We start from the raw sequence: 21826 nt of genomic DNA on the forward strand, positions 1-21826 counted from the left end.
GTTGTCGCCCATCAGTCGCGCTCTCACGCCTGTGATTGCTGTCGGCGCGGGGCGTGTGCCCGCAGTTGACGCCGGGCAGGGCGCTGTGAGTGCTCACACACGCTCCGTGCCCGTGCGAGCGCGACCAGCGCCGCTCCGTGAGCCTGCTCCATTTCACCGCTGCCAGAAATCCAGCGGCGAGAGGGAAAAAGCCCTCGCCCTACCGCCCCTCCTTGGCGGCGCGGCGGTCCGTGAACCCAGCAGTTTATCCTCCACCCCCGCTCCCTCCCTCCCTCGCCGGCGCTGCCGCCGGGGCCGCGCCGCGCGCCCGCCCGTGCAGCAGTTCGGCTCGGCTCGGCTCGTCTCGGTTCGGCTGAGCTCGGCACGGCTCGGCATCATCAGCACAGCTCGGCTCGGCTTGGTTCGACTCGGTTCGGTTCTGTTCGGCACAGCTCGGTTCGGCTCGGCACGGTTCTGTTCGGCTGGACACGGCACATCCCAGCTCAGTTCGGCTGGACTCAGCTGGGCTCGGATCAGCTCGGTTGTGCTCAGCTCGGCCGGGCTCGGCTCGGCTCGGCCGATCCCGGCACATCCCGGCCGGTCTGGGCGCAGCGCGAGGGGGGAGGCGGGCGCTGTTCCTGGAAGAGCCCGGCCCGGGGAGTTGGTCACATTCTTGGCCGGGATTCAATGACTGAGGCAGACACCAACAAACAGAGGGGGGGAGGCGGAGGGCGGGAGGCTGAGCCCGCCTGCATTAGCTCAGCTCTCAGGCACTCTCAGTCACTGCTGGAAAGAGGAGCTGGGAGGATGTGTGCGCTCTCACCGCGGCTCCCCACGGCACAACGAGAGCACCGGCAGAAATAAGGGAAGGAAGGCGAACCGAGAGCCGAGGAGCCCTCCCAGGCCGAGCAGAGGGACCACGAGGGGCAGCGGAGCCGCTCTTCGCCCGTGCGGAGCCCCCGCGCCGCTTCGGCAGTGCCGGAGATTTGGGCCTTTTCTCCTGCGTTGTTCCTTCCACAGACCGAGCGTTCTGCCTCCTCCTGCTTTTTACTTTCCTCCCCCGCGCCTTCCCTCGGTGGATATGGACAGAAGGGAGATCACTGCAGAGAAGCAGCAGCCGCCAGAACATATTTGAGCCCCGGGTGCTCGGAGCGTGGCACAGACTTTTTGTGTTTCTGTGGGTGGTGTGTGTGTGTGTGTGAGTGAGTGTGTGTTGGAGGTGTGGGAGGAGGGATTGGTTTGCCTGGGGGTTGGCTGAGGGGGTGAGTGCTCGGATGAAGACCTCTTTTTGCCGTGATTCTGTGCTCCATCGGGGCAGCTTGGAGACTTGGAGGGTTTGAAATTGTAACGCGAACCAAGAGAAAAGAAAGAAGAGAGAGACACGCATACAAAAGGATTTATTTCCTCTCCGTTAGTGGATTGCTGAGTGAAAAGGAGGAAAAACACAAGGGTGGGTTGTTTTATTTTGTTCATATTTTTCCTTAAAAAAATCCCTTAAGTGGATTTGCACCAGGGTGGAAGATAATTGGGGATTTTTGCTGTTTGTTTTGGGAATAGAAACTAAAAAATGGAGACTGTAAGTAGAAGCAGCTTCCAGCCTCATCCAGGACTGCAGAAGACCTTGGAACAGTTTCATCTGAGCTCTATGAGCTCCCTGGGTGGCCCTGCTGCTTTCTCAGCACGATGGGCACAGGAGATGTATAAGAAAGACAATGGCAAAGACCCAGCGGAACCTGTACTGCATCTGCCCCCGATCCAGCCTCCTCCGGTCATGCCTGGTCCCTTCTTCATGCCCTCGGACAGATCCACAGAGAGGTGCGAGACCATCCTGGAAGGGGAAACCATCTCCTGCTTCGTGGTGGGCGGAGAGAAGCGGCTTTGCTTGCCCCAGATCCTGAACTCGGTGCTCAGGGACTTCTCCCTGCAGCAGATTAATTCGGTGTGTGATGAGCTACATATTTACTGCTCCAGATGCACTGCTGACCAGCTGGAAATCCTCAAAGTCATGGGCATCCTGCCCTTCTCCGCTCCTTCCTGCGGGCTCATCACGAAAACTGATGCTGAGAGGCTTTGTAACGCTTTGCTTTATGGTGGCACCTATCCTCCCCACTGCAAGAAGGAATTCTCTAGCACAATTGAGCTGGAGCTCACGGAGAAGAGCTTCAAGGTGTATCATGAGTGCTTTGGGAAGTGTAAGGGACTCCTGGTGCCAGAGCTTTACAGTAACCCCAGCGCAGCCTGCATCCAGTGCTTGGACTGCAGGCTCATGTACCCACCTCACAAATTTGTGGTTCACTCTCACAAATCGCTGGAAAACAGGACTTGCCACTGGGGCTTTGACTCTGCAAACTGGAGATCCTATATCCTCCTCAGCCAGGATTATACTGGGAAAGAGGAGAAAGCTAGACTGGGCCAGCTCTTAGATGAAATGAAAGAAAAATTTGACTATAACAACAAATACAAGAGGAAAGCCCCCCGGGTAAGTGGCGCCTGTAATTTTAAAGGGGGCGGGGGGGATTTCGGTAACATTTATCGATATACCCAAATTGTTGCCAGCTGCTTTTCCTTGGAGTCATTTAGCAATTTTAATCGTGTTCTCCATTCTCCCCGTGTGTGTGTTGCTGTGGAGCAGCAGCGCTTGAGATGGCACATTTATTTCTCTGGTTGTGTTCTGAGCACGGTGTTTGGAGTTTGTTTAAATTACGTATGTGTATTTGTATATTTTACTATACGTGGACCCTGGTCTTTGAAGCCCATCACCCTGCCCCAGACTTTATCTGGAAGTGCGTGAGTTCGGCTCTTAAGGGCTTCTTCACTCAGGGGTCAAGACAAGGGAGAAGCCAGAAAAAAGGAGCAGGTACTGATGGCTCCAGACACAAGTCCGTGCACTCTTCTGGTCGATTGAGTGTCGCCAGGGATGGAGGTGGGGGTTAATGCTCTAAATGGTTGTATGGAAATAAAATGTGCCTGTTAAGAAAAGAATCGTGCCGGTAGTGCAGGTTACTGGTTTTCAGATGAAGAGTGCGGAACGTGAATGGAGAAGTCCCTGCTTTTAGAGTATCCCTGTGGAGCCTAAATTTCCCCAGCAGACAGGCTTTTGTATATTGGATTATGTATACATCCAGCAAATGACTCTGTCTAGGGCCAGCTGCAGCAGCTCCTTAAGGTATTCCATGCCGTGCTGTGCTGAGCCAGACAGCTAAAGCACATTTTTTTTTTTAGGTGTCGCTTGTTTTTCTTTCAGTCTGAGCTGCCTTTAGATCCCAGAATCCCTGGTGTGTGGGTGGGAGGCTGCCTTGGCATCTGGCACCGGTCCTGCTCCATGGGCAGCAGTGCCACAAGGCCTTGAGGACTCCCAGACAGCGGGATGTCTGTCTGGCTCCTGGCGATGGTGCAACTGGCTGGGGATGAGCAATTCTGCTTCCTGCTCCTTCCCCCCGGTGCAAGGGGAAAGCAAACTCCTGCCTCCCGAGTTTTCCCCTGCAGGTTTGTTGCTTGGGCTCTGCCTCATTGTCAGAGATTTCCAAACTTTGGGTTTTTATGTCTGGAGTGGAAGGGCAGTACACAAGCCTGGAAAAGAGAAGCGGTATTTAAAGCCCACGGTGAAAAATCTCAATTAACTTACCAAATACCTGTTTAAAGGGTCAGCCACGCACTCTGACTAAGGTAGAGCTTTTATTTCTAAAAAAGTGCAACAAAAATACCCAACCAAAACCCAGATTTTTTTTTTTTTAAATATGCTGTGCAAACAGTACAGTAATTCCACAACCAGCCTAGGAGGCCTAGTGAGCCCATCTGACTGGGCTCCATGCTTCTGGATTAGGAAGCAGAGTCTCACTTTTCCAGTTCCAGTTTCTCTCCTGGCCCCCGGCTCAGTCCTTGTCTTCACCCCTCCTTTTCCTCCCCGGAGTGTCAGGACGCTGTGACAAAGCTGGGCTGTAATGAGGCACATTATCCCCGTGGTTGGAGGTGGATGTGTTTTTAATGGCTTGTCTATTCTCCGTCAGTCATGTGCTGAGATGGAATGGTGGGATAGATCTACATGGATGTGAGAGGAGAATATGGCTCTCAAACTGGAAACATTTTTCATGCTGGGAAAGGAATTTCCTAGGGCATGCTTCGTTTGGGAAGTAAAATTAAAAAACCTCCACATTCTTGTTGTAGAAAGGTCTTGTGCCCCTGACTTGGTCTTTTCCAGAGTTTAATTAAAATGAATGTTAGTAGAGGAGTACTTTCCTTTTCTTGCAAGGCTTTTTCAGTGTTCTCTTCAGCTGCATCATTTATCCAACACCCCAGGCGAGGCTGCAGGACAAGAACAAGAAAAGGTTACTAAACCTTGGCTGTGCCTCAGTTTTTTTGGGGACCCTTTCATAGGTCCTAGTTCAGAATATGAGAAGCACTCTTCCCTCACCCTCCAAAATCTGCCTGGAGCGCAGCACTTCTTGCAAGAGTGAGTTAAAGTTATCTAATAGTGAACGCCAAAAATTCTGTGAGGAAATGGTGGCCATCTATTTTTTGCAAAATTTTGCCAGAAATCCATCATGGTGAAATGCTAAGTCTCCTGCATAAATTCATTTGGAAGGTGGCAAGGGGTGAGGTGGGGAAGAATAGAGTGGTGTCTGCTCAGACGATGGGGTAGAGAAAACAGAATGTTTTATCTCATATTAAGTTTCAAGGCTTTTGAGCTGCCTTCGGGATGCTTCTAATTGAACCAGTGCAGTCCTGAGGAGACCCTGACAGTGCTGGCAGTGTTTTGTACACTTATCCTTCCTTTTCCTGAAGTCTTTTTCCATTGGGCTTAGCCAACGGATATCATATGCTAAGGTCATTTGTGTTGTAGCAGTGTGTGTGGATAATTATGGAGAGATTTAATCAGGCTCTAAGATTGGTAGGCTGTGGCCAGGGGCAGGTAACATTGGAGTAAAGTTTAGATGCCTAGTGAGGAAATGACAGGATGGTCCCATTCCATGTGTGTTAAATCCTGTGTGGGTTTTGTGTGTCTGTGGGGCTCTGGCTGTCTCCGGGGATGAAAGGGTGAAGCACATGTGTCTTTGTGGTGGGCTTCCTTTTTGATGTAGATCTCAGCTTTGCTTTGTTCTGTTTCATACAGAGGTGTTCCTGTGCGTGGCGTGCCATAAGCTGCTGTGTCAGATATTGGGTTTTCTGCTTTCAGGAGTGGCCTTATTTTTTCAGTTTCTCAATTTATTTATTTCTCTCTGTGTGTACACGCATTGTGTTGTGTGGTGTGTTTGCCCTGGGGTTCTGGCAGTATGTTGGTAGCATGGGATGCATATGACCAATTTTATGGCTGTTTAAGCAGCAGTGAGTGTTTTGACCTTTTCATGTGTCTCCATGAGGTTTCTGTGATGAGGTCTGGAGATTTCTGCCAGCACAGCTCTGCCTTTTAAGGGTCTGACTTAAATGGAGGAGCTGGGTTGGCACAAGCCCCTGATGCAGATTCAGCGTAGTGGCAGAACTGCCTTTTTTTCCTCTCTTTTTTTTTGTTTCCCTTTTCCTTTTTTTTCCTTGGCGTGGTTTTAAAGCTTTGCTACAAGGTGTAGTTTTTCCTAGATATTTCATTCCCAGTGCATATTTCTCTGTACATCGAGTATCTGTAGTGCATATCCATCCGTCTGTACCAGGAGATGGATGTGTAGCTGCAGAGGTCTCATCTCTCGGTCAGCGGTGTTGGTTGAACAAGACTCCTGTTGCCTGGTCTTGCAACTTGCAGAAGAATCCTTTGTCTAGACCTGTGTGAAGCCAGCAAAGGGTCTTAACCAAAAGCTGGAGGGAGTTGTGACAGCTGGAGCCCCCCCACTAGAGCAGGGACCATAAAGGCCTCAGTCACTATCCTTTACTCTCTTTTAAAATTTTCGTTTTTATATCCTCCTTGTTCATGCTTGGATGAGTAATTGACTGTCCATAAGGTCTTTCACCTTCCTGCCACTTCCCAATGCTCTTTCTTTTCTTGAGCCCTATAACTTCTCCGTTTTACTTATTTTGTATCCTTCACGGGGTGTTCCACCTTCCCATGCAGGGTTTGTTGTGCTTTGCTTTCTCTCTGCACCAACACGGCTTTTACTTGTGTAGGTGTCCTGTTTCCCTACCTGTCTCATTTCATCCACCATTACTGGCATGCAGCACAACCATTACATTCTGGGGTATTTCTAGAAATTAAAAATGTGAATAACCTGATGGGGTTGCAAAACAGGGTCCTAGATATCCACCATCAGTGCCAAAGCCTTTTTCTTGGGCTCAGCCTCTGGTGCCTGGTGCATGTTCTCCTGTGGGACTGATGTGGCTTCAGTGTGTCTGTGGCGCTGCTCTCCTCTCCCGTGTGACAGACAGCTCCCTGCTTGCCTCACATCAGGATGCTCCACTCGCACAGAATTAATTCAGACGCAGCCCTGAAGGCTTTGTTGGTTGCTATTTCCAGAAGAGGAGGGTGGGTTTGACTGTGTCTGTTTCTAACCTTTTTTCTCTAATGCTGAACCGAGCAACATTTCACAGCGCTTTGAGATTCCCCACCTGTGTGCCAGACATCTGTGCCCTGAGCAGGACTGGCTGTGAGCAGGGCCCAGGAGAGCCAGAGCTGTCCTTGCACGCGTGTGAGCACACCCACACACCCAGTGCTGCCGTGTTCCCACGGTTCAAGTCCCAGCAGCACTTCTATGAAGTAGCTGGAAGCCAGAAGCAGCATTCTGGGTACTGACACACAAATGAGCACATGAGGCCTCCCACTTTATTTCACAATGCCTCCCAACCCAGTGCTGCCACAACATGCAGCTCGCTCAGCTGGAGGAAGGTTTAGCCAGGTCAAGTGTGCAGCCGAATCAAAGAACCCAAATTGCTGCGAGTGGAGCGGCGCGGCGCTGGCGCGGCTGGAGGGAGGACGTGGGCTTTTAGGTGCTGCCCAGTGGTTGCTGTGCTGTGCTTTATGGCCACCTGAAAGGCTGCAGGAGTAGGGCTGGAATGTGTGTCTTATCCTAAAGTCCTGCCTCCTGGCAGTAGTAACCTTTATGTGTTAATAGGGTATATCCTATGGTGGGTGTAGCAGAGAGGTTCTGAGTTTATTCCCTGGCAGTGGTGTTCAGACTGCAGGATGGATTTATTCTTGATGCAAACTGACACAAGAAATACTGTTGGAAAATTTTTGCCTGAGAACTGAGGGTTCAGTTGTTTTCCCATAGAATATTGAAGTCCTGTTTTCTACTTGATGTCCAAGAATTGTTTTAGAGATGCTCCAGTAAAAATTTAGAAGTCCCTAAAACAAAAACATTGACGTCTTGGGGCAGTAGCTCGGTTAAGAAGCCTTTTACAGCTTAAAAGTTGGACTTCAAAAGTGACACCAGCCTGAATGAAATCCCATGTACCTGGGGAGATTGTCAGTGTTTAAGCAAACATCAGCAGTTTTTCTCAACCGTGCAAACAGTTCTACAGATGTTGTAGATCGAGAACAAAGCAGCAGGTACGTGCATGTGTGTTGGACAAAGAGCGTGCTGTGAATGATCTAATGGTGTTGAGTCAACCATGGCTCTCTCTTGCTGCAGAAGAGTTCCTAAGTTCCTCAAGTCAGTTCTCTTGAATTAGGGAGGGAATTATATGCAATCTCTGCTTTTGAAAATCGCTGCCTAAAATATTTAAACCTCTGCCTCTCCCTCCATTGTCTGGGCTGTCTCGCTTGCCTCTCCATTTCTGTGGTTTCAGGCTTGGGCGTGTGTTCTGCCCAAACAGTAGTGTGCTTTGAAGATGCGTGTAAACACCGCTTATTTTTTGGATGTGCTGGGAGCCCGACACCTGGTCCCTGGCAGGCTGAGAGCCCAGTTATCGCTGGCTGGGGCTGGCTGACCCGGGAGGGTGTGTTTGCACTTGCTGAGAGGCGCCTTTGGATCGGTGTTGTAAAAGCATCTGGAGGCGTCTGCGCCAGGCTGCTCCAAGCGTGTCCGGGCAGCGCAGCAGCCCTGGGCTGGAGCCTCTCGTTCCTTATCTGCACCCCCAGCACCAGCACTGCCAGAGCAGGGGGGCTCCAGAGCCACAGGCATTGGGTGTCTACAGAGATGCAGTGTCCAGTCTCACTGAAAACTCACCTTAGGTTCATCTGCCGGCAGAGTAATTTCACCGAAGCGAAGGGTTTGAATGTCCCCAGTGCCGTAAGGAGTGGGCTGGCTCTTACTGGGGATCACTGGTGATTGAACTCACATTGCTGACTCAGCTGGCCAGACTGCTTTGCCATCACATGAGGAGCTGTGTCTCCATGTGTGAAGTATTAAGACAGAGGTTTTTTTTCTAAAAAATATTTGGCTTGGTTTGGTTGTTTTGGTTTTATTTTAAAGCACACTTTGGACTTGACACTGTAATTCTTACTTAAGAGGGAACTGTCGTGGAAGAGTTACAGCAAAACCAATAGGAGGATCTTGGAAAAAATAAGACAAAAATGACTTATACTGGATTGTGGAGAATCTACTGATAGAATCCCATCAATTACTAGGCTGATCTATTTTAGCTGAGTGGCCGTAGAGCACTTAATTCAAATTAATCTTCACATACAGGAAGCATTACTTTAAAATGTAGGAATATAGCATGTTTTTGTTTGAAGTCTGTCAATTAAAGCATGTGTGCTAATGACACATTTTATTAGATAATATCTACTTTGCATATGTTTTGTGTATCTGGGTAATGTGTATTATGAATTAATAAATCAGCACCAGTTTTTTAATGCCATTCCACTCTCTGTCTCTAATACAGGCAGTGTATATTCTTGGAAAATAATTTCAAAGAAGCAGGTTTGCTCTGAAAAGATGTGCTCTGGTCCCTTCCCTCCTCCTTTACACCTTGTGCAGTCTTGTATGCCTTACATTTCATTGTCAGCATAGAGATTCAGACTCAAATCATTACTGAAATCACCTGCTCCGTATCTTCTGGAGCACCAGAGGTTAATCCGAAGGTTTGGGGCTTTGGAGCCGGTTCTACAGCTCCCACTCAAGCAATCAGCCCACAGTAATTGGAACCAGTTCACCCACAAACCACAGCAGACTCTGTGTAATAGACTCCTTCCTGTGTGTTGACTGGCAGTAGTGGCAGAGACCAGGGACAGACTCTGAACCAGAATGTCCCAGTGCTGAGGCAGAGTGGCTTCACCAAGTTAATGGCCTTAGCTGGTATTTACAGGACTGTGCTGACTCTGAGACCCTGTAGTTCTGCTACTTGAAGTATTTTCATTTTGCTCATTAATGAGGATTTGGTTTAGTAGACATTTGGTGCTCTGATCCTGGTGGACCTCACTGAATGGGGCAACTGAGAGCTGGCTTCAGACTGAAGGGGTTTTGTCTGTTGGTCACTACATGCAAGATTTGGTTTTAAGGTTGTGGTAGAGATCTACCACAGAGATCTTCTCTTCCTGTATTGTCCTTTTTTGTTTGTTTGTTTTTTTAACAATGAAGAAATATGTCTAAGGTTGGGATAAGGATCAGCCTTTTTTGCTGATGCAAATTCAAGGACCGTAAGCTTGGCCTCAGAGTTAAATCTGACGCAGTTCATGGGGTGTGCAGCTTTCCTTGGCGTTGGGGACTCCTGCTGGCTGATAGAGACTGGCCCCTCTGCACTGAGATAACGATTTTACTTTGACTTTTGGTTGGATGAGGTGACGAAAACACTGATACTAATTCGAGCTCTGATCCTGTCAGTGTGTGATGGACAGAGCTCTCTGGGAGCCAATGGGAATTCCCATGTGTGGAGCTCTTATCATCGCCTCCATCTATGGTTTGGTTGCTATCATGTAAGATTGGGCTTCTCCGAGCAGTGGATGCATATTAACACAGCCTGATAAGCTGCAGAGACATATGTGCTGTGAAATGAGGCAGGTCCTGCCGTCCTAACTCAGGCAGTCTTGTTCTAACAGTCCTGTTTAAAGAGTCAGGGAAAATGTACCCGAGGCTGGAGATTCTATGGGTATGTAAAAATTGCAGCATCATTCTGTATGCTGGAGGTAAACAGCAAAGTAGCTAATCAATAACGTAGGCTCTGGCTTTGTTGTTTATTGATTTCAGTACAGTTACCTTTGCACATGCTTTGTAGAAAATGGGACTTTTATGTTTGGTTTTCTGTAGATTTTTTTTCTTTTTTCTTGAAGAAAAAATGGAAGCTGTTTGTGTTTTGGTATGAGAATCAGTGCCACTGGAAGCACAAGGACTGCTCAGGCTATAAGGATTAAAAGACAGCAGCAATATCAACAAGATAAGGTAGAGCCTGGTGCTTGTCTTTTCCTGGGGAAGACTTCAGTGATGGATTTGGGGGCCGCGGTACCCTGTGCTTTGTTCCTCGCCCGCTGTTCACTCAGTGGTATCGTTTTATAGAATAAGGTCATTGACTTGGATTGCTTCTTGGTTTCTCAACTCTTTTCACCAGCCAGTTTGTGTAATGTCTGTCTGAAACATTGAGTAAGGGCATTGAAATAGCAGACAGGATATCAAGTGTTCGGAAGTCTGGGTTAAGTATAACAGACAGTTCTGACTGGTGAAAGGGGAGCAGCCCCTGGAGCTCTCTCACAGCTCAGTCTCTGTGGAAACAGCAGACTCGGGGCTCTGCATCCCTGTTCCAGCTCTTCCCCTCTGTTCCCTCCACACCCATATAATTAATCGTGTGTGGGTGCACCTCTTTTCTAGATATGTCTTCCTTGTTTCTTAGTGGCACAGAATTGTATGTAATAATGTCTCTTTCTAAGGATTACATAAGTTGAAGATGATTTCTCCACTGGGAGAATTATGCAAGTTTAAACTGAAATGTATTTAGAAAGCTTTTATGTGTGTGTTTTCTGACTTGCAATGCAGAGGGTGATTTATTTGCATCCTTAATTGAACAACATCTGTTGGGGTTGGAAGAAAAACCATTTCATATCTTTTCACTGTCATATCCTGCATTTTTATTAAGTCCTCTACCCCCTCCACTTCCCACATTACCTGTGTTACAGGTGGTGATTTTTGTCCAGGTAGATCAGCCAGGCACTCATGTGGGACATCCTTCTGGGCTCTGCAGCACTGTTGATGCATATCTGCTGTAGTGTTTTCTTTCAGTTGTTGGATTTCAGGGAATCATGCAATCATTGAGGCTGGAAAAGACCTCTGGGGTCCTGGAGTCCAGCCACTGATCGCCACCTTGTCTAGAGACACTTGAGTGCTGTGTAAGAAGTCGTTGCCTTTATTACCATTAAAAAGTCTGAAATGCCTCTGTAATGCTGCTCTTGGTATTCTTTGACCATTTATTAAGGAAGTTCCTGCTGCCCTTGAGCAAAATCAAAGTTTGTGTCCCAGGAGAAGAAAGCACTGCAGTCAAGAGTGTTTATTGAACTTGAAGAGGGTGAAACAACTTCTTGTTTCAGTGTGAATTTCTGTGGGAGGCTCTTTGTGTGACTGAGTCCTGGCACCTGTACCCATTCCAGAGGGTGCACAGGTCTGGAGAGCTGTTCCTGCAGTTCCACTGGCATTGGGAGAGTCATTCTCTTTCCATCCCTGTGGAATGCTGGAGTGCTGCACTCATGGTGCTGGGAGCTGCTGTTTCCAGGATCGAGCTCACAAAATTAATTCTGCTGAGTAGTAAAAAACACAGGTTGCACAGGCATCCTGCTGCTTACTGAGACAGAAGTTGCAGTAGTACCAGTTAGAAGCAGTGAATTACTTTCAATAATTAAAAAACTAACTATTAAATTTTTCTAGGTTCGATATTTTTTCACCCTACAAATTCCTCAAGATTGTTCAGGTTTACCTCTTCATAGCAGTAAAATAAGTTTTATAGCTTTTATAAAGAGTAATGGACTAAAAAAGGCAGAAAATGCACAATATTAAGGCTAAAGTATGGTTTGATTTTGGTAACCTTCATTGATGTAGTGGATTTCAGACTTACACTTCTGTTATTGTGAATTATATGTCAAAGAGGCTTTTCTGAAGCACCATCATTCCACAGTTGGAAAACTTATCTGAGTTGAAAGGATAACAGTCATCCAAAAAAAAAAAAATTGCCATTCTTAACTCCCCACTGGCAGTTCCAGTTTATTCAGTGAATTATCTCACCCATGCTGGTATAATTTAGAAATATTCCTTTGAAATAACTGTGTTTAGAGTGGTGCAGAGCTGCTGGGAGAAGTAAATCAGCCTCAGAGGAGCACAGACTGCAGCATCAGGTCCATCATTGATATTTCTTTGTTCCCATTCAGTCACTAATAAGAAACAGGGCATGCAATGAGTCCTTGCACTAATATAGCCAAAGATTTACTTTCATTTGGCTTTTTGCCCTTTTCTTACCACAACAGTGGAGTTTTTTGTAAAACCAGGGGAGCCAAATAACCTTTGGGCCATATTTAGTGACAGACAGGGATAAAAGTGGAGTAAAGTGCTCTCTTTTCCTATCAGTGAATATGCAGAACTACTGCTCAAAGGTCTTGGCCCTCACAGCCTGCAAATTAGATACTCCTTTTCTAAAACCTTTATTTCTAAAAACATTTCTGTGACAATCTTTTTTTATAATGGATTCATTGATCTTTCTTTTGCCCTGTTGATTCTAGAGCAAAGGTATTGTATTGAAGACTACTGAGTTCTGAAGGAAAAAATTAAATTATATTTTTATTATTATATGGTTTTATACTTTTATTATATAAAATTGTGAATACAAAATAAAAGTAAATCAGTAATTTTGAGGGGAAAAAGGAGTAGAAGGAGTTGGCAGTGCCTTAACTACTCTTTGCTTGTATTTGTTGTATGACTTTCTTCATTATTTGTAGCATTAACTTACTCATGTGTCTTTTAAGTAAATTTGGTCTTTTTGCAGTTTTTTGGCAATTAACCTAGCTGTGATGAGGCTTGAAAGAATATCATCTGCACACCTGTTTAATGTTAAAGATGAGGCATTCAGTGCTTTGTGGCTTTAGCTTGAAATTCAAGTTGCTTTGAGTCATCCCTTTAGTCTTTTGTTTGGGTGGAAAAAAGGAGTGGCAGCAAAGGGCCTGCAGCTAAGAAATGAAAGAGTTGAATTAGGTTTTAGAAATGTTAGTCTTGGCATTTGGGCCATTTGCATTTGTAGAGATCGTCACGCTTCGCTTTAGTTGGGGTTGAGCAGTTCGGAGCTGGGGATGGAGAATGTTCCACGTCTCTGTCCCAGTCACTCCGCAGAGGTACTGGGACAGTGGGGAGGAGCTGGAGTGGGAGCTGTGGGCTCACTTTCCACCGCATTCCCTCATGGGGATTATTGCCTCACCTGTATTTCCATGCTGTGGTGCACAACTGACTCGTTTTTTTCCTGACAGCAGCTTCTAATTCTGTGACCCAGAGGACTCTCCACTCTTTAAATCACAAACTGAGTCCATGGGACACAAACTGCTACCAAAGAATCGCAGTGTTCTCTTTGTTTCCCTTGTTTTGGGTTGTTTTGTGAAGCTTCATGAGTTCCTGCAGCTCCAGGAGAAGCGACAGTGGCACAAGCAGAGGGGACAGCGTGTGGGGAGGTTCCCAGCAGGAACATCTTCCCTGGAATCATGGCTGAGAATTGTGTGAGCAGCCCAAGCTTGTGTGACATCACTGCACTGCTTAGTCCTGCACTTCCATTGGTGTACCCATGGTGAGCTTTAACTCCTGCCATTAGAGAAAAGAGAGAATATTCTAAATGTCCCTGTGCTCCACACCTTGAGGGTCTTTACCCAGTTCTCTTGGCCTGGGATGCAGCCAGGATAATCCATGTGGCATCAGTGCTGTCAGGGAAACCCTGCCAGGGTTCGATGCAGGGAAAGGGAAGAAGTTGGAGCTTCCCTGCCCCAGACCCTGCCATGGAACCTGGACTGCCTCGCTCCAGCCTCTGTGGTTTGACTCCAGTGAGGTCACTAGACTTGGTCCAAATTTATTAAAATGTATCTCAAAGTGGAAATCACTCCCAAATGTGGCCAGGTTTTCCTCACTGGCAATAATCTGAGGGTCACATTCTGCTGAGATGTTACAAGTGAAAATTTTAGTAATTGATGGGATTTCAGTGGAGGTTTTCCTTTCAGATGTCTATTTCAACATTTGAATTCTGCTCTTACAAATTTACATGCAAATTTATAATTTAGGTTTCTAAAAATTTTATCAAATTTGTCCTTGTTAGCTGGACTAATTTATTGGTGCAGTTTTCTCGTATTATAACTTGATTTGATTTCAGTGGAGTCACACAAAACTCCATATATTCCTTTGTTTCTAAGAGGGATGCTCATTCATATGCTTGTAAAGGAGCAGCTGGATCCCATCTTAGCAGATGTGAAACCCTTACATTGAAATTGCTTTACTTCTTGTATGTGGGTTTTGTCCTTGAAAAAATCTCTTATTAATTAGATCCCCCTCACTTTTGAACTTTTTTGCTCCCTCAGCCAAAATCTTAATTCCCTGTGACATCAGAATTAACTGCTGTAGACAATTATGATGTCACAAAGTCTCAGGGAAGAGAAATATGGAGACACACAGATCCTGCTCAAACCAATTTCTTAACTAAGAAAAGGTTGCTTGGGTTTTGTTTTCATTTTAAAACCAAAACCAGTTTTTGCCTCAGATTATCATGTCAAAGTAACAGTTGAGTTGGTCCAAATTCACCCTCAGCCGTCGTGTAAAGGCTTCTCCAATCTGTGATTCCTCCTTGGGCTGGGGAGAGCTGCAGCTTTGGGCGGTGTCACCGTAGGGCCAAAAGTGAATTGCAGCCCTGGAAAATTTGGTAAAGACCAGCAGGGCAGAGCCATGTCCCGAAGGAGAAGTCTGCAGAAGTAAATTCGTAATTACCAGCTCCGTTGCTCCTCTTCCTGCTGGTTTGGACACACTTGGTAGCGCTTCTTTTCCTTCTTTTTTTTGGAGGGGGTGTGTGGTGGTGTTTTTGTTGTTAGGTTTGTTGGTTTGGGTTTTTTTCTCCAAGCTCCTTCTCTAGGCTCTGTGCCTGAGTGCATCTCGGGATTTCCCTTTTGCTGAATGAGCTGCTTGTTTGAGAGGGAGGAAGTAAGGTCCCTTCTGGATTAGGAGGGAATGGGGGTGGAGGGTGGGGAAATGTCCTGTTTCATATGCAAAGCACACTGAACTGAAAAAACCCCACATGAAAACCTTTTAACAAAACCATCCATGTCACAGACTGGCAGAGCAGCTGCTGGCTTTGTTAGGGAGAATATTAATGTTTCAAAGACTTACAGAACCTTTTAAAATGAGATAAAGAATTGATTTTATTTTTTTTTTTAAGATACAAGATGAGGTAAAAAAATATCTCCTTATCAATATCTGTGAATGGAATGTGCAAATCAACTGATGTGACACCAACTTCTACACCAAAGTGGTGAGATGTTGTTATGATCTACACTCTTCTTTTGGAGACTGGAATGCCAGAATGGCCCTGATTCTCCAGGTGCTCATGTGTACATTGGTGTAAGAACTCTCACTTGAAAAGCAGATTATTGAGAGGAACTCCTAGAACCGGTTTTTACCATGTGGAGAGGTTGTGTTCCTGACTCTGAGTCTTTACCCACTTTAAAAAAACCTCATCTGGCCTCCTTGGAGCAGAGCTTCTGCCAGGCTGGATTCATCCTGCACACCTTGGGTCATTTGGGATGGGAATGGCAGATAGTTGTGCATTTTCCTTGACTGTAGTTGATCTTAAGAGTCAAAGTGTTTCTTTGCTGCTACAGGTCTGGAGGCTTGCTCAAACCTTCCTTAAATGCACACTAAGTTTAGTGGTAGAGAGGGACAGACACTGATACTTTTTATCCTATGGTTATTGAAATGAAGGTATGGGAGTTTTCCAAGTAGAAATGGCTTCTCTTGGTTGTAAACCCATTTTTTAGAGTAACTGGGAGCTGTATGGATGAGCAGACAGTGATCATGGGTTAAATAGTAGGGAAATAGAACAGATATAAAACATTTGCTGTAGTTCTGAATATTACTATTGGGTAGTAACTGATTGCAGAGAGTTCTGTTCTAATGTTCCTCACAAAACCATGTTGAAAATCTCTGCTGGAAATTTCTATTTCATTCAGAAACTGGGCATTGTTTTTGTCTTATAACTTAGTTTATGTTACTGAGCTGCCTTCCTGTACAAGGAAGTGCTTGTGTAATGCCCAAGCCATTCCCATTCCTCACTGAATGATATGCAAATCTAGTCAATTAAGCAGGGGGGATTTAATTAGCAGTTTAAGTTCATGTGTGAAGTGTCTTGCCTTAATTACTTAACAGTTTTGTTGCAAATTTGCTAAGGTTTTTTTTTTTTCCCACAGAACTATCAAAACTGTGATTATATTTATTTATTTATTTTATTTTTTTGGTAACATTTTCCAATCCTGAGCATTGTCCAGTGCCTCTAACCTCTGTGTGCATGTGTCCCCCTCTTTCTGCAGCTCTTTTCAAAACTGGAGGGACAGAGCAGAGCTATGGTTATTGTCTCAGAGCAGAACAACACATAGAGGAAAGAAAAGAAGGAACTTTGGAGTGAAAAGCCATTTATTTGTTGTTTTTTTGCAGCTAGGTGACACCATTATAGTATCAGTAGCAGCCTGAAGGAGCCCTCAGGACCATGTCGGGGGTGGATGCTGTGGCTTTCTGGCCCAAGGGTTTGATTGCAGCCTGATCCAGGCTGTGGGATGGAGCCATCCTGAACTCTGATCCCTTGAAGAGCCTTTCTTGATGGACTGAAGGTGTCCATCTGTTTGTCTCTCATGGCAATGTGCCAGTTGTGATCCTTTTCCTGCTCCCTGGCTCCAGTTTTGGATCTGTGATGTGCATGCATGGAGGAGAGGCTGGTGAGGAACAAGAACATTTTCACATCCAAGGGCACTGCACCAGATTTACAGGTGTGATCCAGTGATTTTTTTAAAGGGTCTGTTCTTTAGGATTGACATAACTTTTTGATTTCCCTTCACTACCTTGTGAAATTTTGTCTTCCACAAAGCACGAACTGCCTTTAACTTCTCTGGGTAGTTGATGCTGTAGTGGTGACATCCTGGGTTTAGAACTTTCAGACTTGAAAATGGGGTTTCTGCTACACGGGAGTTTGAGACACATGGGTAGGAAAGTACTGCATTAGTTCTAGTGACTAATTCTCACATCTGGGCATCTTGTAGAGAACAGATTTTAAATAATTCAATGCACAGATTGAATTGTCTGCAGTAGGAGCGTTGTTAGAATCACTTCAGTCAGCAGACTTCCAGTCTGGGCAAAAGGCTGGGGTGCTCATGTTACCTTCAGGTCCTTGGGTTAAAGGATCCTGTTTAAAGATTTACTGTAGCACCCTGTGATGGGAAATTCACCCTTTTAATAATTCTCTTTATGAAGACAGGACTCCTCATTTCATGTAACTGCTCTTTATAAATTGCTTTTGTGAAACAAAGTGATCAAAAAAAAGAATAAAACCACTACACTTCTTACAGGCAGAGACTGAAATCCTGAGTTATCTCCACCACCCAACCCCCAATATTAGTGGAAATGCCAAAGAATACTGTAATACAAAGCACTTCTCCCTCTCCATGGCACGCAGCACATTTCATATCAGCCTGTTGAGGTCTTACTTCCTAAGTGCGATGTAAGGGGCTCAAGAAAGCAAAAGTTACCAAAGAGCATGGAGTGACCTGACCTGTTTGGTTTCCAGAGGTGTAAACGATGTGATTCAGAGTTTTCATTTTGCTTTTAAATTTCATACCACTTCTAAAAATAGAATAATAAAAAATACCCACTTTTAATTGGATGTGTTCATTCCTTCATTTTTTTCTTGTGCTTTCCCAAGCTACGTTCTGGAGGCATTTTCTGCAAATTTATTATTATTACTAATCTTATTAAGATCCTGCATTGGTACCAGGATATTTTTAAAGAGAATTTCTTTCCAGTTCAGCCAGGGCAACCCCTTTTGTTGAACCTTCTTTTGGATAGTGTTCCCATGTGCTGCAAAGGCGCTGACACATGACCTCGTTACACATAGAAAATCCTAAATGTCCTGCCCCTTGCCAAACCTATCACAAAACTACCCATCACCCCCTTTTCAGGATCCCAGATGGTAAATAGCAGCAGGAGGTGAAAGGGGAGCTTTGTCTCCATTCTGAGGCCTGTTTTAAGTATTCTGTGTCTGTCTGTATCCCTCTGCTTTTCCCACTCTGCCCATAAATTAGCAAGCCAGCTTTTCTGACGAGGGAAGACAAAATGTCCATAAGCTGCAGTAACATCACCTACTCAACAGAATGTTTTTGAACAGTTCCATTTATTTGCTTGTCATCTCTCTTCGTTTTGCTAGAACCTCTGCCTGCCCTGCCCACTGCAGCACTGAGGGAAAGGCGGCTTTCCCCAAATACCAGGCTGCAGTTTATAATCTCTGTGCCACATTGGAGTTTACCTACAAACGAAAAACCCGAACCCAAAAAAGAAAAACCCTACAAAGATCTGCCTGTCTGGTTCCAGTGTTTTCATAAAGCCAAAGTGACAGGAGGAGCAGCAGTTCCTGCTGGATGGGGAGTGCTGGGAGCAGCTGGGAGCTGAGTTAGGAGGGGATTTCTCAGGCAGGCAGTGAGGGGAGCAGGGATATGGGCAGGGGATTCAGCAGCAAATCTGGGACCGTTTTGAGGAGCTGTGGGGATGCACCAAGCAGGATATTGTCTCTGCACACTTCCCATGGAGTTCCCCTTGCTGGCAACAATTTCCTGTCGCTTAGTGCAGGAAAGATGTTGTTGACTTTTGTGCAGGGGGGAATTGTGTGGTGTAAGCTGTGCCGCCCTCTGGACCAGCCCTGGCAGGGTCTGTATGGAGGCAATAGCTGGGTACTCGCTGTGGGTTTGGGCTGGCAGGGGTGAAGGACGTGTGGAATTCACACATGAGCATCTCTAAAAGCCAGATGTCAAACTGACCTAAACATGCAAGAATAGGAGACTTGGTGGTTTCTGTGCCCTGCTCTGTGCAGGTTTCACACAGTGGCTCCAGTAGCACTGATTTGTGCTGCCCGAGTACATGTCCTTGTTTGTTGGCACAGGTTGTTTGTTTTTCCTTAATTAAGATACTGCATTCTCCTTATTCTCCCTTATAATTCCCCAACCACCCTGCATTCATCCTGAACCTGGAATCTGGCAGCTTTGTCAGTCTGGGATTAGTCTTTCCTCTGACCTGGGCTGTAGCTGAAGTAATGACTTTCCAGTTTCAGCTGACTGGAAATCAGAGACTGGTGAACTGAAATACTGAAGGCTTAATGAATTCCCTGGATTCTCTGGTGGTTTTTTGGTACATCTTTATTTTAAACTGTTGAATATTAATAAGGAAAGGGGAGTGGGAGTGCAAGGCCTATTTACTGTCTAGTACTTGAAAGGGATATTCTTTTTTATTTGTTTGTTTCATTTTATGTTGCAAATATTGTTGTAGAAATCCTGTATGTTTGCCAAGTTCCTACCTAGCCTTCGGATGCCAAGTTGTTGTCAGCTGGGAAGCTGCTAGGAGGGATTTAAAGCAATATTACCTCTTTTGCAAATGTGGCTCTCAAACCAAGAGTGAGTCCACCTTTGACCATTTTTTAATGAGCCTTCATTTGTAAGTTATGAGGAGAACGATGAAGAAGAGAGAGAAGAGCTCATGTGTCGTTTGCTCCTTTTTTCTGGGTGAGATTACTCTGCTTTTCACATTGTAAATTAATTAGCAAAGGTTTTTTCCTCCTCTGAGATCTTCTGTGTTTCTCCTGACCTGTAATTCTATGTATAGTCATCAAGTAAACTAGATCTGATGGGCTCAGTTCTGACATGTTGTGTTTTGACAGCACATTTTGTTCATACTGACTCAATACTTTTGAAGCTGTAGTTGCTTGGTCACTTTAATTTGACATATACTTAGTTGCTGCCAAAACTCCTTTTGGCTTCTGCCCTAACACCAGCCTACTGTTCCTGTCACCTTCTTTGACTGTCACTGGTGCTTTTATGGCTGCACAATGTGCAACAACTCACCAGGGAATCAATCTGCCTGAAAATTAGTTGTTATATAAGGGAGAGTCACAAAAATTAACTGAACAAATGTGCTGTTGAGTGCCCAGCAAAAGCACTTTGGGGTCGGCTGGTTTGTTTGCTGGGGTTGTGTGTTACTGTTTGAGATTGCCAAAGGTGTTAGAGTTTCACTTAAAAGTAGGGTGTGTTCATGTTGATGGTTTATCCTTTATCCTAAATCCAAAACCCATAAATAACAGACCAACAATGGTGGGTGTGTGGGTTAGAATCAAATAGTACTTCTCTAAGTACATCTGTAATTTGTTAAACTTTTGTGTAGTAGATATGGCTGCTAAAGCTTAGGTCAATGTCTTAAACACCTTATTACGCTGTTGCTCTAAACCAGGAGCTTCTGGGAATGCATTTTTCAATTTTTTTAGAAAGGCTTTTGATGGATGAAGCTGTAAAATGAATAGAAATAGTGTCTCCCTCTTCCTTTTTCCTCCTACTCAACGCTCACACACAGTCAGCCCTGGGGTCTTTTCTTTCTGTGTGGTTGGCAGAACAGAGGAAAAGAGAGAGAGCAGGAGACTGTCTGGGCCCCTGGTGCTGTCAGGAGAAGAATAGCCGTGCTGTTACCGCTAAATCCAAAGGGACAGCCTGGGAGATGTGTGCTGCAGCAGCCAGCGGGCTGAATTAGTGCCATTTAGGCACTGCTAAGAGGCTAATTGAGTCACTGGTACTTGCTGATTAAACCAGCAAATCCAATAATGTATGGATGTGCATGTTTGGGTTTGGTTCTGTGTTCCCTAGAAAATAAGCACGCTGAGTTTGCTGTAACCCCTTCCACTTTGGTCAGGTTACTCAGTAGCTTAAGGAATATCAAAATGTCAAAATGAATGTTTTGGGAAGAGCTGCCTGTATTCCTGTATTCGATTCTCCTCCTCCTTTTTGCAGTAGGATTGGATGAGAAAACATTTAAGCAGTTCCATTGCCAATGGCTGAACTCCACCAGTTTTAAAAACACTGCCTTAAGTGAGCCCTTGGTTTAATGTGGGATAATCTGAACTGGGAGGTGACAGAAGGTAAAGAACTGAAGCCATCTCTGGTGGGTGATACATCCGTGCCACGTGGGGATGACAAAGCCTGTGTTGGAATTTTGGTTGGCAGCTATCTCCAGCCACCCCACCTTCTCAGAGGTGTGTTAGTAATGCACAGGTGGTGCTGGCACTGTGTAATAATGAGGATTAGAATGTGGGTAAAGAGAATTCCTGTTTTCAGTGGGTTATAAGGGGAGTTCATTGAGAGTCTGTAAAGCTGACCTAAACTTTAATACACGCTTGCCGTGTATTTTCTACTCCATTGTCACTCCTGAAATGTGCCCACAGGCAGGCCCTGCTTCACTTTTGCTCACAGTGGTTGTTACAATGATTGTGGCTTGATTGACTTCAGCAGAATTATTCCTAATTTGCAGCACTCTGACTGGAGAGCAGAATTAGATTCTTGTGTTTTTCTTTGAAGTATGCAGAGCTCTCAGGGAGGCTGTTGTGCTGAGGGCATATTGCTTTCAGTGATTCTTTTTAATTTCGTTTTTAACATTTAAGAAGAATAAGACGCCTCTCAATCTAAAGCAGAAGGACTTGTATGAAAAAATAGTGAGACTCAGAGGCGAATGGTGGGTTCAGAACCTTGTGAGTCACTGCGGGGAGATTGACAGTTTGGGAACATGAACGCGGAGGAGTGAGGATGGGATGCTCAGGGGCTGATGAGATAAGGGAGTCTATGGAGTGGTAGCACAGGGGTCAGCAGCAGCGTGCATCTCATTCCAGAGTTAAACTCAGGCATTGGGAAATGGCATTCCTTGATGGCAAACACAATCTGACAGTTCTCAGCTAGCTACAGTATTCACCTCCTCCTCCTCCCCCCAAC

At 45.5% G+C, this 21826-nt stretch overlaps 1 protein-coding gene across 1 annotated transcript in view; it reads left to right on the top strand.

The window, feature by feature from the left end:
• Positions 1-332: 332 nt before the first annotated feature.
• SKI (SKI proto-oncogene) overlaps positions 333-21826 on the top strand; it is a 101993-nt gene continuing 80499 nt past the window's right edge. The window contains exons 1-2 of the mRNA XM_048326197.1: positions 333-1429; positions 1537-2458. Coding sequence (XP_048182154.1) covers positions 1547-2458 — 912 coding nt within the window. The 5' untranslated portion in view covers positions 333-1429; positions 1537-1546. The remainder of the gene's footprint in view (positions 1430-1536; positions 2459-21826) is intronic.

The sequence above is a fragment of the Corvus hawaiiensis genome, chromosome 22 (assembly GCF_020740725.1).
Source record: "Corvus hawaiiensis isolate bCorHaw1 chromosome 22, bCorHaw1.pri.cur, whole genome shotgun sequence".
Taxonomy (NCBI): domain Eukaryota; kingdom Metazoa; phylum Chordata; class Aves; order Passeriformes; family Corvidae; genus Corvus; species Corvus hawaiiensis.